General features: G+C 49.4%; 1 protein-coding gene across 3 annotated transcripts in view; it reads right to left on the reverse strand.

The window, feature by feature from the left end:
* The window catches only part of cep89 (centrosomal protein 89), a 145,777-nt gene that overhangs the window by 46,069 nt on the left and 83,535 nt on the right, over positions 1-16,173 (reverse strand). For all 3 annotated transcript variants that reach the window (XM_085991579.1, XM_085991580.1, XM_085991578.1), the window contains 3 exons: positions 9,707-9,874; positions 4,351-4,492; positions 142-231 (listed from right to left, as the gene is read on the reverse strand). In XM_085991579.1, the coding sequence (XP_085847705.1) occupies positions 142-231; positions 4,351-4,492; positions 9,707-9,874 (400 nt within the window). The remainder of the gene's footprint in view (positions 1-141; positions 232-4,350; positions 4,493-9,706; positions 9,875-16,173) is intronic.

The raw sequence follows: 16,173 nt of genomic DNA on the forward strand, positions 1-16,173 counted from the left end.
CATCATATTAGTAACAATACAATGGAACTCAATTAACATCACATCCAATTTAGGACACTATTTCCTTCTGTCAAGGAAATCATATAAGAGTAACTTTAAATTAACTTATAAAGTTGGATTGAAAACTGAAGACACTCATACCTTTACTTGCTCCTCCAACTTGCCCAAACGCACATTGCCTGCCATAATCTTGTTTAAAACTCCATGCTTCTCATTCGCTAGGCTTTTGGTCTGCAGCAGAAAGGGCAAAGGAAAATTTAAGGCTCGACTACTAAAAGCTTTGAAAAAAAATTGGGAGCAGGGCAGTGGGCAAAAAAGGCAAAGATAGGATTATGGCAAGAAAAGTTCTTTAAAAGAAAAAGCTATCATCTGAGCTGGATAGTTGAGCCACATAGACCAGGAGATTCCTAGGATTGATACCTGTACTAGGTTAGCTGATCTCGGGCAGGGATAAAGGTGTTACATTTGACCTCAGCAACCTCAGTTAAGGAAGGACAAGAGAACTGATCAGCATATCCGCTCCTATTCACTGTCCAGCAACCTTCCTGTAAGTGTGTGTATGTGTGTGGGCTTTGGTCAAGGGTAGGGTCAGTCCCTCGGTTCAATAGCCTGTCAATATTCAGTGTTAAGGCTCAGACGTGAATAATAACTACTTTGAGGAGACACCCAGCAAGAAATCAACCTCCTTGGAAAGGGAGGGGCGCAAAGTGGCAAATAAGACAGTAAAAACTAAAATACTTTTAGTGACATAACATTTGAACACATCTAAATTATTTGTTTTTCAAAAAAAAAATTCCCACCCCCTAACTGGTTAGAATTTCTTTCACATACCAATGCTAAAAGTAACATAAGAAAGCAGAGGTGGGTTGTTCTGTGAATTGATACTGAAGACAACGGAGTGCGCCAAAGTAGCAAAATTGAAGACACAAAGAGCAGCAAAAGGCAAAGTAGTTTTGTAAGAGAACTCTGCAGTGTAGGGACTAGGCGTCTAAAAGAATGCTCTCAAATGATAGACTGCAAGAAGCAGGAAAAAAAGTAGCAAATCAAAATCACAAGAGCAAGAAGTTGCTGGCTGATAGGGCACGAGAAGATTAAACAGAAAAAGGGGAGCACGGCCATGAAGAGATTTGAAGATGTTAAATTTGATATCCCGAGGACAGGAATGATGGGTGAGTGGGACTTTGGCTGCACAGCTCTGAATATAGTTGAAGTTTATGGAGTTGATGTAGGGAGCAATGAAGTAATCTATCCTAGAGAAGATGAATGTGCAGTGAATTTAAAATGTAAGTAGACAATGGGGCAGGAATTTAACTCCGGAGTCGGGTTGGAGGCGGGACTACAACTGTCAGGGTTGTAGTCCCGCCTCCATCAAGATGCGGCCACTCCACTCGATTTTAACTTGATTGACCTTGTTGAGCCCGCCCATTAAGGGCCACCCGGCAACAGGTGACGTCACAGACTGAAATTTCATCTGTCAAGAGGTTCTGACAGATGAAATATCAGTGTTTCACAGCTGTTTGAAGCTGTCAAACACTGACAGTCTTACTTCTAACCTGAGTCCTTCTCCACAGACTCAGTTAGAAATCTCTCCTGCACAGAAAGCTGCAGGCTGTCACTTTTGACAGTTCGCAGCCATTCTGCTTTCTGTGCCGGTGAGATGAGGGACTCCTGGGACCTAAAGGAAAGGCTGAAAAGGTAATTTACACTTCTTTAATCACTTTAGACACACCAAACACACTTACCTTTGCACTCATGCACACATCACTCACCTGAACACCGACATCTCGACCCCTCCAAGTCCTTCAACCTGACGGCCCGCCTCCTCTAACTTGGCGTGGTTTGGAGCCGTCGGGAATCCCACACTTCAAGCTTTAAAATAGGAATTAGGCTAAAAACTGCCTGTTAACAGGCAGTTAATTGGCACTAATCCCTTCCCGCCTCGGGTAGGCGGGTCCCAGTGCGGGGTGGGTACCCGCCTCCTTTGAAACTGGCTTGGAGGCGGGCCGTCGGGATGGGGTCGGGACCCCTGATTTCGGGATTTTAACCTCCCCCCGCCTCCAATCCCAACTCCACGGCACAATGAAAATAAAATCCTGCCCAATGGGCGCGATCTTGCCAGCCCTGGGGAGGCAGGTATGGAGGCGGGACTGCCGGGAAAATGGCAGAATTTGGGGGCGGGTACTCAACCCGCCCCCAACCCACCTCCATGCCATCTTGCCGGGAGGCGGGTAGCCGGCCCGCACCGGGTCCCGTCTCCTTGGAGGCGGGAAGGGGATTAGTGCCACTTAACTACCTGTTAACAGGTAGTTAACAGGCAGATAAGAGGATTATCCCCATTTTACCCACAAAAGTGCGGGCTTCTCGAAGGCTCCGAACCCCGCTAGGGTCACCGAGGCGAGTAGTGGGTCTGTGGGGCCGGAGGGGTTAAAAGTGTGCTGTGGCGGTGAGTGATGGGTGCAAGTGTAGAGAGGTGAGTATCTGAAGTAAGTGCAAAGTGTTAGAAAAAGTGTACTGACCTTTGTTTCTTCCTGCAGGCTTCAATCGGTGGGTATGCGGAGAGTCTCACACCTCTGCGGCAGAGATGACAGATGGCCATTGCATTCTCCAATGCAACAACCATCTAATTTCTACAAAAGAGAGAGGTTTGATGAGGTCTTGAATTCAAGAACATCAAACTACAGAGAATGTCAGTGCTTGACAGCTTCACAGAGCTGTCAAACAATGACAAAATTTTTTGACAGATGAAACGTCATACATTGACGTTCTGTGTAACCGGCTTTCCCTTAATTGGCCTGCTAAAACCGCAGGGCGGGCTTAACCAGGTCAATCAAGGGAAAATAGCGTGGGTTGGCAACAAATTGAGAGAGGCGGGACATTGACCCACCAAGCAGCAGTCCTGCCTCCAACGCACCCCCATTGGCAAAATCACCCCAATGATTCAGAAATGAAAAAAGGCAGTCTTGACAATGGACCAGATATTCGATAAGAAACTTGAGATAGAAGTAAATGCCAAGGCTGTACACTACAGGGTCCTGCCTGGCCAAGTAATAAGAGAAATGATTGAAATTGGAGCCTGTGGCACATAGGCATTGGCAAGAATGGCTTCAGTCTATTTGATGTTGATTCATGCGGGTCTTGATGTTGGCTAGGGAGTCAGATAGCACAAAAGTGGTTCTTGAATCATGGGTGATGGTAGAGACAAAATTCGGCATTGTTGACATACATATGGAAGCTAGATAGACAGTCAGCATATAAATAAGAAGTAGGATGGAACCTTAGGCATGCCAGGGGGGGTGAAATCATGCAGGTATAGCAGAAGAGGCCATTGGAGAAAATGTTGAGATAGATAGAAGTGGAATCAAGAAAAAGTAGTGCCAGTGAAGGAATGGAAGGAGGAAAATAGAATCAACAACAGTGACAAAGGCAGCAGAGGAAACTAGGTTGAAGTGTAAAATTTGACAGGTGCCGCAGAGAATTTTGACTTAAAATTAGCTCAGTATTACTCCAAAATTCAAATTACCAATAAAGCACTTTAAACTTTCAACCTTCAACAATAAACAAATACGCTTTAAAAGTAACAAATTTTCACTGGACTAGGACGCTGGCCCCAATATTAACGGGAGTTGGGGGGGGGTTGCAGGGGAGCCCAGTAGCAGACGAAGAACCAGGCAAGGCCAGGGACATGGAGGCCTTGCTGATCTTAACGGCAGGGGCTCAACTGAATAATTTTGGGCTGACTGACACCCCACAGCATGCCAGGTTGACTGCCTAGGCAGTAGGGAGCGGCAGGAGTCCAAAGCTGGGGATCCGTAGGGACAGTCCCCGGCAATCAGTAGGAAGGCAGAAGCTCCGTGCCGCAATTGGGGCTAAGGGGAGGGGGAAGCTGCAAGTTTAGGGCTGTCACCTGGGGGAAGGCTGCAAGATCAGGCCATCGTCGGGAGGGGGCGGCGTGGGATAGTGGAAAGATTGGGGCCCTTATCAGGGCTGGGGAGGCCGAAGCAATCCTGCTCCTCCTGGCCCACAAGGGGTGCTAAAAGGAGCTGATCTTGAAGTTGCCTTAGCCAGTCGGCTCCTGCCATCTCGGATCTGCAGCCGGGCCTCCCCTTGATGTGCAGTTAAGTTTAAGTTGCGGCGCCGATGATGTTCTGATTTGTTTTTTTAATTTAAACACCGGGAATGGGGTCAGGTTGCTCGATCTCGATATTTTAATCCCCGCCCCTCTCCCATCTATCAGGGGTGCGGTGGGGAGTGGGGAGTTTAAAAATCAAGGCTATTAATTCTGGTATTTGCTCCTCAAAAACCTTTTACAGGAGTGTCTTCTCCAGAGGAAAAATCTTAAATATTACTTACCACATGTACAAGCTGGTCACGTTCGTGAGCTGCCTTTTCAGCAAGACTAATCAAGTTTGCCAGATACTGATGAGCTGCTACTTCTTTCTCCATAGCTTCTTCTGTCTGCTGTTTCAGAAGACCAATCTTCTTCTGTGCTAGCCTGTGAACCAGATTATTTTTGTTGGACTACTCCTGCAAAATTCAATCACTGTATTTCCCAAATGCAATTTTTTTATCCTTTCATATGCCAAAAGCAATTAAGAAGTGTTGCAGGTGGCCACATTTGAACCATAGGAGATAATTAACAGTGAAAAATGCAAATTAGATAATTACACTTGTTTGATATTAATTTGGGCAGTTAAATTAGGACTGAACTTTTCTGTCCTAACTTAACTGCCCAAATTAATAATGGGTATGTGCTCAAGAAACGTAGGTCTGTATCTTCCCGTTTGATGATTTTCAAAAAAAAAAAAGTAGTTGTGAGTAAAACGAATATGTTTGTATACCAATTTATCATGATCTCAGGACGTCCCATGGTGCTTTACATTTTGAAGTACAGTCACTGAATCCATATCATCTCCATCACGAAGACCACCTAGTTCCACCTCTAATATCACCCAACTCCACCCCTACCTCAGCTCATCTGCTGCTGAAGCCCTCATTGATGCCTTGGTCACCTCCAGACTCAATGGGCTGGATTTTCTCAGCCCCGAGGAGGTGGGTATGGAGGCGGGACTGTCGGGAAAGTTGCAGAATTTGGGGGCGGGTGGCAAACCCGCCCCCAACCCGCCTCCTTGCACTCTTGCCAGGAGGTGGGAAACCGTCCTGCCCCGGGTCCCGTCTCCTTGAGGCGGGAAAGGGATTAAAACCTATTAACTGCCTGTTAACAGGTAGTTAACAGGCAGAAAATAGGATTATCCCCATTTTTCGTTGTGAAGTGTGGGCTTCCTGACCTGGGGGAACCCCACCAGGGTGTAGGAGCAGAGTAGGAGGTCTGCAGGGGTTGGAGGGGTCTGAAAGTGTGATGTAGAGGTGAGTGATGGGTGCAAGTGTGGAGTGGTAAGTATGTGAGGTGAGTGTAAAGTGTTAGAAAATGTTCACTTACCTTTGTTTCTGCCTTCAGCCGCTGTGAAGCCGGAGTCCCGACGTCTCCATTGTAGAGATCACAGACTGGCTGTTGGATACTCCGATCCAACAGTCATCTGATTTCTACAAAGTAGAAAGGTTTGATGAGTCCTGAACACAAGGAATCATCAAACTACACAGAATGTCAGTGTTTGACAGCCTCACAGAGCTGTCAAACGATGACATTTCTTCTTTCAAAAATTCTTGACAGATGACACGTCATACGTTGATGTGCTCTGTCACTGACTTCCACCTAATCGGCCTGCTGAGTCCGCCGGACGGGCTTAACAAGGTCAATCAGGGGAAGATCCCGCTGGTTGGCCAGAAGCTGATGGAGGCGGGACTGAAACCAGGCAAGCAGCAGTCCCGCCTCCAACACGTCTCCAATGAGAAAACCCAGCCCAATAACTCAAATGTTCTCCTGGCTAGCCTCCCATCCTTCATCCTACATAAACTTCAACTCATCCAACATTCTGCTGCCCATGTCCTACCCGGCACCAAGTTCCATTTGCCCATCTCACTGACCTACATTGGCTCCCAGTTCCTAATTCCTCAAATTTAAAGTTAATTCCCTATGTTTAAATCCCACCATGACCTCATCCCTCCCAATCACTGTAACTTCCTTCAGCCCTACAACCTCCCTGAACTTTCGTTTCTCTGACTCCAGCCTCTTGTGATTCCTCCCTCCCTTCACCCCACCAATGGCAACTGTGCTTTCAGTTGTCTAATCAGCCATCAGCTGTGGCTCAGTTGGTAGCACACTCCCCTCTGAGTCAGAAGGTTGTGGATTCAAGTCCCACTCCAGGGACTTCAGCACATAAAGCTAGGCTGACACTCCAGTGCAGTACTGAGGGAGTGCTGCACTGTCGGAGGTGCTGTCTTTCGGATGAGATGTTAAACTGAGGCCCCGTCTGCTCTCTCAGGTGGACGTAAAAGATCCCATGGCACTATTTCGAAGAGGAGGGGAGTTATCCCCAGTGTCCTGGGCCAATATTTATCCCTCAACATAACAAAAACAGATTATCTGGTCATTATCACATTGCTGTTTGTGGGACCTTGCTTGCGCAAATTGGCTGCAGCGTTTCTCACGTTACAACAGTGACTCCACTTCAAAAGTACTTAATTGGCTGTAAAGCACTTTGAGATGTCCGGTGGTCGTGAAACGCACTATATAAATGCAAGTCTTTCTTTCTTAAGCCTCACCCTTTGGAATTTCGTCCCTTAAACCCTCTGCGTTTCCACCTTTGTTTCTTAAAAGACCTCCCTCCCTCTTTAAAACCTAACTCTTTAACAAAGATTTTACCACCCCGCCGAATCTTTCCTTCTTTTGGCTCAACATTGGTTCTTCCTTATGCCTTTGCAAGGCACCACAAGACTTTTTTTTTTTTTTTTTTTTAACATTAAAGACACTGTATAAATGCAATTTATTGTTCCTGCTGCTAACTCTTTAAATGGCAGCCGAAACGTTAAGGCAGCCCGATAATAACCCAGAGACGGTTTCTGAGCAGGGTGTGATAGTGGGCGCGAAACCCGGAAGATCTTTTGGCACGTCGGAATGTCCAATTTCAACATGACTACCTAATTAAAATTTTACTTCCAGGTTTCGTGTCTCCAATGCGCGACAGCGGGCGTGGTGCGCACCCGCATCACAGGATCTCAACTCAACTATTTAAAGGACCAATTCAAAGATGACATTTGGAGAAGTTAGGAGTTTGTACAAAGAGACGGCGAAGTTTAAAGATGTACTCAGAATGGTCAAGGGCTGCACCCCGGTTTAACGACACATCACTTGATGTATTGCTGGGTGCAGTGAGGAGCTGGAAGGAGACCATCTTCCCCAGCAACGGTAGGAAGAACCTGCTGCACCCCCACAGCACAGGGAGGGGGTTAAAATAATTTGGCAGGTGGATAGGCACCAGGATGAAACATTAGAGGAGCACGGTGGCATAGTGGTTAGCACTGTTGCCTCACAGCGCCAGGGACCCGGGTTCGAATCCAGCCTCGGGCGACTGTGTGTGGAGTTTGCACATTCTCCCCGTGTTTGCGTGGGTTTCCTCCGGGTGCTCCGGTTTCCTCCCACAGTCCAAAGATGTGCGGGTTAGGTTGATTGGCTCTGATAAATTGACCCTTAGTGTTAGGGGGATTAAATACGTGGGGTTACGGGGATAGGGTGGGATATGTGTTGGTGTAGGGGTTACGGGGATCGGGTGGGATATGTGTCGGTGTAGGCTCGATGGGCTGAAATGGCCTCTATCTGCACTGTGGGGTTTCTGTGATTCTGTGATTTCTGAAATAAGGTGAACAGAGGATTGGGAGAGGCAAATATCACTAGAGTAAAGAATAATTCAGAAATAGGAGGGATAATACAGGGGAGCAAATGCGAAGCAATCCAAGATGGGTTTGGAGTGCATGTACGTAAATGCAGAGAGCGTGGTAAATAAGTTTGGTGAGCTGCAAGCACAAGTTGCCACATGGGACTATGATATAGTGGCAATAACAGAGACCTGGCTCAAAGAAGGGGAGGATTTGGAATTTGATATTCCTGGCTACAAGGTATTCAGGAAAGATAGGGAAGGGAATAAAGGAGTGGGTGGGTGGCAATACTGATCAAAGAAACTAGTAATAGCACTGGAGAGAGATGATGTAGTTAAGCGGCCAAAGACAGAGTCTATTAGGTTAGAATTAAGGAACAATAGAGGATCTATTACACTACTGGGTGTATACTATAGGCCATCAAATAGTGGGAAGGAGATAGAGGAGAAAAGTTGCAGGCAATTTTCAGAAAGATGCAAGAGCTAGAGAGTAGTGATAATGAGGACAATTATCCTAATATAGACTGGGATAGTAACAGTGTAAAGGGCAAAGAGGGGAAGGAATTCCTGAAATGTGTCCAAGAGAACTTTCTTGATCAGTGTGTTTCCAGTCCGAGTAAGTGCTGGATCTAGTTCTGGGGAATAAGTGGAGCATTTTTCAGTGGGATAGCATTTGGGGGAACAGCGATCATCATTCCATCAGGTTTAGAATAGTTATAGAAAAAGACAGGTACAATCAAGCATAAAAATACTTAATCGGAAGTGGGCACGTTGGGGTTGGGTTGTGGTCAGGTTTCCCATTTTTGATATTTTAACCTACCCACCTGCCACTAACCCGTCCATCCTTGAGGGTTAAAATTCCCCCCTTAGTCTATGCTTTATCACCTTAGCGTTCAATTCCTCGAATACGCTCCCAGCCTAGGCCCTCACCCCTCTCCACAAATTGCAAGTCGTTCAGAACGCCATGGCAAATATCCTCACCTACACAATGTCCCCACACTCCTATCACTCCCATTGGATCCCCATGTCCTAATGAACTGACTTCCAAGAGACTTGCCTTTACTTTCTTTCCAATGGCTTCACCCCAGCCTACCGTAGCAATTTCCTCCGGTCATATATCTCCACATGCACCGTGTTCCTTAAACTCTAGAGTACTCCTTATTCTCCTCTCCACAATTAGTAGCTGCTCTTTCAGCTACTGCACCGTTGCTCATTGGAACTCCATGCCTAGATCCCTACGTCATGCCATTTCCCTCCCTGCTGTCAAAAACTCCTCAAAACCCTTCTTTATGACTCCATCTTTTGCCCCCTTTTTCTAACCTTTCCAGATTCTCCCCCTACTTAGAATCCACCATGTTTCTCCTCAATATAAAGTGGTTTGAAACATCGGCCCGATTGTTGCAGATATAGGTGGTTATGGCACTAGACTATCAACCTGGAGGCCATGGGTTCAAATCCCATCATAGCATGTTGTAAAAAATCTCAAATGGTTCACTAGCATGTTTTAGGGAAGGGAACCTACCATCCTGACCCGATCTGGCAATCATGTGACTCTCAATGCCCTCTGACATGGCCTGGTATACCACTGAGTTGTACAAACAATAGGTGGTTGGCAGGTGAGGACAGAACCACGGACAACCATAATGGCCTACATCATTATATGAAGAATGGCCACTTAGGCAAGGTATAATAAGGCTGTCTGCACAAATGAACTATATCCCATGTGGAGTCAGCATCTTTATGACAGTAGGGGACAAAAAGAGAAACCGAGAAAACAAAATCAGATGCAACAATGGTATAAAAACTCATGATAATATTTCCTTTCAAAATATTTACCAGATGTGAAATAAAATTTAAATTTAGAAATGTTAATTGTCTCAGTAGAATGTATTTATAGTTCAATGCAAATTTATTAATAACCCATTTATCTCCTGTACCTGTTTGACTTCTGTGCTACCTGCAGCTCTGCTTCCAACGTCTTATTGTCAGCTATTAATTCTGTCTTTTCGAAGAGTAGGCTCTTTTTCTCAGCTTGCAAAGATGCAATTCTTCCCATCAATTCCTCCACTTCTACGTGCTGTTTCTCTTGCTCCAGCTGCAGTTTTCTACAGAGAGAAAAAAAACCCACACTGATAGTCCTCTGGAGACTGAGATAATAATTGATAGGCTGATTCAGGTCACACACCAAAGCACTGTTTACTAAAAACACAATTCATGGCAGTTAAATGGCCGGGGCCACAACAATAAACATAGGTCCTTCAATTTTACTTTTTATCTGGAGTTTAAGTTCAAGTCTGATGGTGTCCGCCAACTGTAAATAATTGTGTGCTTTCACTTAACAACAACAACGACTTGTATTTACATATCGCCTTTAACGTAGTAAAACGTCCCAAGGCACCTCACAGGAGTATTATAAGGCAAAAAATTTGACACCGAGCCATATAAGGAGAAATTAGGGCAGGTCAAAGAGGTAGGTTTTAAGGAGCGTCTTAAAGGAGGAAAGAGGTAGGAAGGCGGAGTGGTTTAGGCAGGGAATTCCAGAGCTTAGGGCCTAGGCAACAGAAGGCACAGCCACCAATGGTTGAGCGATTATAATCAAGGATGCTCAAGAGGGCAGAATTAGAGGAGCGTAGATATCTCGGGGGAGGGGGGTTGTGGGGCCTCTAGTCTTGTGGTTCAGGTGGATGTAAAAAGTCCCATGACACTCTTTGAAGAGAACAGGGAGTTCTCCTGGCCAGCACTTCTCCTTCCACCAATCAAAAATCCAGGTACAACATGTCAGAAGGCTTGCCACTATCCACGTTAGATGTCACTTCCTCAAAAATTTCAAGGAGGTTGGTCAGACAATATTTTCCTCTCTAAATCCATGTTGACTGGTCTTTACTAAGCTATTGTTGTACACATTGGGCTGGATTTTGTCAATGGGGACGTGATGGAGGCGGGACTCCCACTTTTTGGGTTGTCGTCCCGCCTCCATTGATTTGCGGCCAACCCACGTGATTTTCCCTTGATTGACCTTGTTGAGCCCACCCAGCGGGCTCAGCAGGCCAATTAAGGGACACCCGGTTACAGGTGACGTCAGGGATTGACATTTCATCTGTCAAGAGCTTTTGACAGATGAAATATCAGCGTTTGACAGCTCTGTGAAGCTGTCAAACACTGACAATTTGACTTCTAACTTGAGCCCTTCTCCACAGAAATCTCTCACAGAAAGCAGAATGCTGCAACTTTTGACAGCTCGCGGCCATTCTGCTTTCTGTGCTAATGAGATGAGGGACTCCCGTGACCTGAAGGAAGGAAGCCTGCATTAGTAAGTAAAGCTAAGTAAAACTTATTTAAACACTTTACACACGCCAAACACATGTACCTCTGCACTCATCACTCACCTGAACACCGGACATCTTGAACCCTCCAAGCCCTTCAGCCCGATGGTCCGCCTCGCTAACTTGGCGTGGTTTGCAGCCATCGGGCAGCCCACACTTCAGGGCTAAAAATAGGGATTAGGCCAAAAACTGCCTGTTGCGGCACAGAAGGAGGCTATGCAGCCCATCGACGCCGTGCCGGCTCTCTGCAGAGCAATCCAGTCTGTCCCATTTCCCGCTCTATCCCCGTAGCCCTGCAAGTGCCTATCCAGTCTCCCCTTGAAAACACTGAGGCCTAGAAATTCAGTTGGTTGCGCCAGCCGTTAGCGCCTTAGGAGGAGTAGATGTCGGGCGCTAGGCGGCTAGCGGCCGGGCGCAGCGCGATCTGCGCCTCGCCCCAACTTCACTAGAGATTTAGCGGCGGCGCAAAGTCTTTGCGCGCGCACAGCTGCGCGCGCAGATCATGACGTCATTTCCTCGTGCAACGCCCTTTGTGCGCCCCCAACCGGAAATTCAGTCGCGACGCCCCATTGTGCGCCTGGCGCCCCTAGCGACTGTTAGAGTGGAACGGTGCTCAGTCGATGCGGGGCGCAAATTAAAGGGCACTCCTCCTGCACTATAAAAGGCTGCCATTTCGCAGCACTCCTTCTTGAGAAACGGATCTTTGGAGAGAGACCAAGGTAGAGAGCTTTCTGCTTTGGCCCAACACTCGGACAGGTACTTGTGGCTTCAGGCCACAGCTTTCCACTTGTCTTTGCCTTCATTGACATCTCATTGTTTGCCAGCATATTATGGGGGCTGCAATGGGTGTAAACACTGGCTTTCTCAATTACATCCAAAGGGCTCACAGACGCCGTGAGAGAGTGGCAGCCCTGGCTAGACGGAGAGGGGGCAACAGGCGTCGGCAAAGGAGGCCTTACTCACCCAGGGTATACCGCCAGCAGTTCTCCTATCTCAACATGTCTGACGAGCAGTGTGTTCGGAGGCTGCGATTCAGAAGGGAGGTGGTCACAGAGATCTGCCACCTGCTTGGCGGTGATCTGATGCCACAGCTGAGGAGCAGGACGTCTCTGTTGGTGGCAGTGAAGGTGACGGTGGCTCTCAACTTCTATGCCACCGGCTCCTTCCAATCCGCTACTGGGGACATTGCCAACATCTCCCAGTTCGCCGTGCATTGCTGCATCCGCCAGGTGACCAATGCCCTTTTCAAAAGGAGACGTCAGTTCATCTCCTTCTCCATGGCCCTTGCCAAGCAGCAACAGCGTGCAATGGGCTTTGCAGCATTCGCGGGCTTCCCCATGGTGCAGGGCGCCATTGACTGCACGCATGTGGCTTTGCGGGCACCTCTGGAGAATGCCGAGGATTACCGCAACCGGAAGGGCTACCATTCGCTGAACGTCCAGCTGGTGTGTGACCACAGGCAGCTCATCCTAGCTGTCAATGCCCGCTTTCCAGGCAGCAGCCACGATGCCTTCATCCTGCGACAGACATGTTCCAGGCACAGCCTCACCCACGAGGATGGCTTATCGGGGACAAAGGCTATCCTTTGTGTACCTGGCTGATGACCCCGCTCCGTGCACCCAGCACCCCTGCTGAAGAGGGATACAATGAGAGCCATCAAGCGACCAGGAACATCATCGAACAATCGGCGTCCTGAAACAACGGTTCCGCTGTCTGGATCGTTCCGGTGGAGCCCTACAGTATTCGCCGGAGCGAGTCTCCCATTTCGTGGTCGTTTGCTGCATGCTGCACAACCTGGCTATCCGCAGGACTCAGGCACTGCCACCAGAGATTGGAGGACCACCTCAGGAGGAGGAGGAGGAGGAGGAGGACCAGCACAGGAGGGAGGCAGAAAGTGCAAGGGCCGCCCGTCGCCGGCTTATTGAACGTCGGTTCTAGGCCCCCTCTCAGGGAATGGCTTGTGCCAATGTCAGCAGATGAATGTAGCCGCTCCACAAGCCCTCAGCCGAGCAGGGCAACCAGGACTTGACAAGAAAACCATGCACACTGCAATTTAACAATAATAATTTATTGCAAACCTCTGCCCTTCCCACATTACATCCTCATGTGGAGAAGCCCCCTCCAAAAACACAAAACTACCAGTCTCAGCCTTACAAAAAGACACCAGTCTCGGCCTTACAAAAACACAACTGCACCAGTCTCGGCCTTACAAAAAGCACCAGGCATTTGTGCATACCTTCTACTTTTTGCCCTGCGAGGGCGATGCCTTTCGCATCCTTGCCTGGCCCCTGCCCGCCCTGCAGCTCCTCCTCAATGGGAGCCCAGTGGCTGCAGCAAGGCTGGGGGAAGGCTGCTGAGGGGCAGATGGCGAGACGGCAGATGCCCTTGGGGGTCGGCCTGCACCAGCTCTGGCCTTGGAGTGGCCGGCTGCTGACTGCTCCAACTCTGGCTGGGCGGCAGCAGTCTGTCCAGCGGCTCGTGGCAGCTGCAATGGCGGAGTGGCAGTGTCGGCTGCAGGAATGGTGCCAACCTGGCAGATCGCAGGTGCTGGTCGCCTGAGACATTGGCACTCGCACGGGCCAGCACTGCAGCATGCGCAGCAAACAGCTGAAGAGCAGACTGCTGGGCTGCTGCTGCACGGCGAGTGCCCTGGCGATGCCTGGCTGATCCAGCGAGGGTGGCAGCAGTTAGTGCCCGTGTGGCCCTGGTCTGTGTCCGCATGACAACAGCCAGTGAATGGACGGCACGACTGAGCACTTGCCTCGACGCTGCCTGTGCTGCCGCGAAGTCCTGTAGACTCCTGGCCTGTGCTGCTCCAAATTGCTGCACACTCCTTGACAAAGACTCAATGGAGTCAGGCATCCTTGCCACTGCAGCCATGAGCTCATTGTGCCTGCGCTCAGCCTGGACGGCCATTTCCTCCAGGAGCCGCACCTCCTCTGCGCTGACCGTCGCAGGGCTGGAGGCCGCACTCACCCTCTGGGGAGAAGTCCGCCGAGCTTCCCCACCCCTCCCGCGTTGCTGCAGGCCGCTGGGCCCCGGAGCTTCACTCTCCTCCGACCCTTCCCCCCGGCTCCCCTCCAGGGAAGACGTGTCCCCTACATCGCCATGGGCTGGCGTGGCTGAGGGTGGCACTGATGGGCCGGCTTCCTCTTCCTCCTCCTCGTATTCCGAAGCGCTGACAGTGGCAGCTTGAGGGCCCGCCTCCTCACCTGGCGATTCACCATCTGAAAGCAGGAAGGCACAAGAGTAGCTTTAGAGTCAGGACAGGGCGGCAGCGAGGGAGGCATGAGTGGTGCCATTCACTGCATTGGTCGGACAGTGGCAAAGGATGCTGATCTGAGGCGCAAGCGGAACGAGCGAAGTCAAAAAGGTGATGCCCTTACCATTGGTGCCCAGAACAGGGTCGGCATCTCCACTGGCGACGGGGCCAATCAGCCGGCCTGCCATAATGCGCTCCACACGCTGGTCGAGGTCGGAGAGCTCTTTTACGTCAGGACGGCCTCCCCCGGTGTCAATTCGTTTCCGCCGGTTGTGCGCCACCTTGGCCTGCAAGAGAAAGGACGGCCTCTAAGTACAGTGTGAAGCCCTGATCTTGTCTGCATTGCCTCCCATGGTCGAATAGCTTGTACGGTGTGAAGCCCTGATCTTGTCTGCAATGCCTCCCATGGTCGAATAGCTTGTACAGTGTGTAAAGTGCTGAATGTGCAAGTGATTTTCATGCCAGTCCCACAGCTGCTGGATGAGGGCTGGCCATTAGGGCTTTCAGGTCCCTTTGCCCATAAAGTGAGGTGTACATGCAGGGATGAGGAGGACACTGGAAAGGGTACTCACCCTGACAACCCGAGTGAGGTCGTTGAACTTCTTCCGGCATTGCACAGGAGTCCTGGCAACCACGCTGTTGGAAGACACCCTGTTTGAGACCTCCCTCCAGGCTTTCCGGTAGGCGCTGGGCAGCGGCCTCTTGCCACCTTCTGGGAACAGAACATGGCGCCTGCGCTCCACTCCGCCAACCAGCAGCCTCAGGTCACCGTCGCTGAAGCGCTGCGCTCTCTCCCTGGCCTTCTCCATAGTCCTGGGCGTTGTGCAGATGAAGCTGAAGTGGTCAGGCCTAGGTTGAGGGCTGCAGTGTGCAGGGCGTGGCAGGCAAACAAATCCACCCTCCCCCTTTAAGAGCTGACCGGCGCCAGAGTGTCTGCCGTCAATCAACAACTCGCCGCACCTGCGCTGCGCCCGGCCTCGGGGGTATCGCTCAGCACCGCCGGCTTAGCGCCTAAAGATAGTCGTGCATCGCCTGTTTTAGCGCAGCAGCAACCTCTTGGGGCGATGCGACTGAATATCGCCGAAGGGGGCGCGACTTTGCGCCGGGCGCAAACTTTAGTGGCCGCCCGACTTTACCGCCTCAAAAGTGGCTATACTGAATTTCTAGGCCCGAGTGTCTCCGCTTCCACCACTTCCGTCGGCAGCAAATTCCAGGTCATCAACACTCGGTGTAAAGAAGTTTTTCCTCATGTCCCCCCTGTATCTCTTGCCCAAAACCTTAAATCTGTGTCTCCTAGTCCTTGTACCATCAACTAGTGGGAACAGCCTTTCCCCGTCTAGCCTATCCAAACCTGTCATAATCTTGTACACCGCTATCAAATCACCCCTCAACCTCCTTTGCTCTAATGAAAACAAATCCAGCTTCTCCAACCTGTCCTTGTAGCTAAGATCCCCCATCCCCTGAACCATTCTGGTAAATCTCCTCTGCACCCTCTCAAGGGCCTTCACATCCTTCCTAAAGTGTGGTGACCAGAACTGGACGCAATACTCCAGTTGTGGCCTAACCAGTGCTTTATAAAGGCTCAGCATATCTTCTCTACTTTTGTACTCAATACCTCTATTTATGAAGCCCAAGATCCCATATGCTTTGTTAACCACTCTCTCAATATGTCCTGCCACCTTCAGGGACCTATGCACATTAACTCCCAGGTCCCTCTTTAAAACTGTGCCATTAAGTGTACATTGCCTCTCCCTGTTCCTTCTGCCAAAATGCATCACCTCACACTTCTCTGTATTAAATTCCATCTGCCACTTGGCTG

This window comes from Somniosus microcephalus, chromosome 6, assembly GCF_052327205.1.
Source record: "Somniosus microcephalus isolate GS21.2 chromosome 6, FLI_Smic_1.0, whole genome shotgun sequence".
NCBI classification, from domain to species: domain Eukaryota; kingdom Metazoa; phylum Chordata; class Chondrichthyes; order Squaliformes; family Somniosidae; genus Somniosus; species Somniosus microcephalus.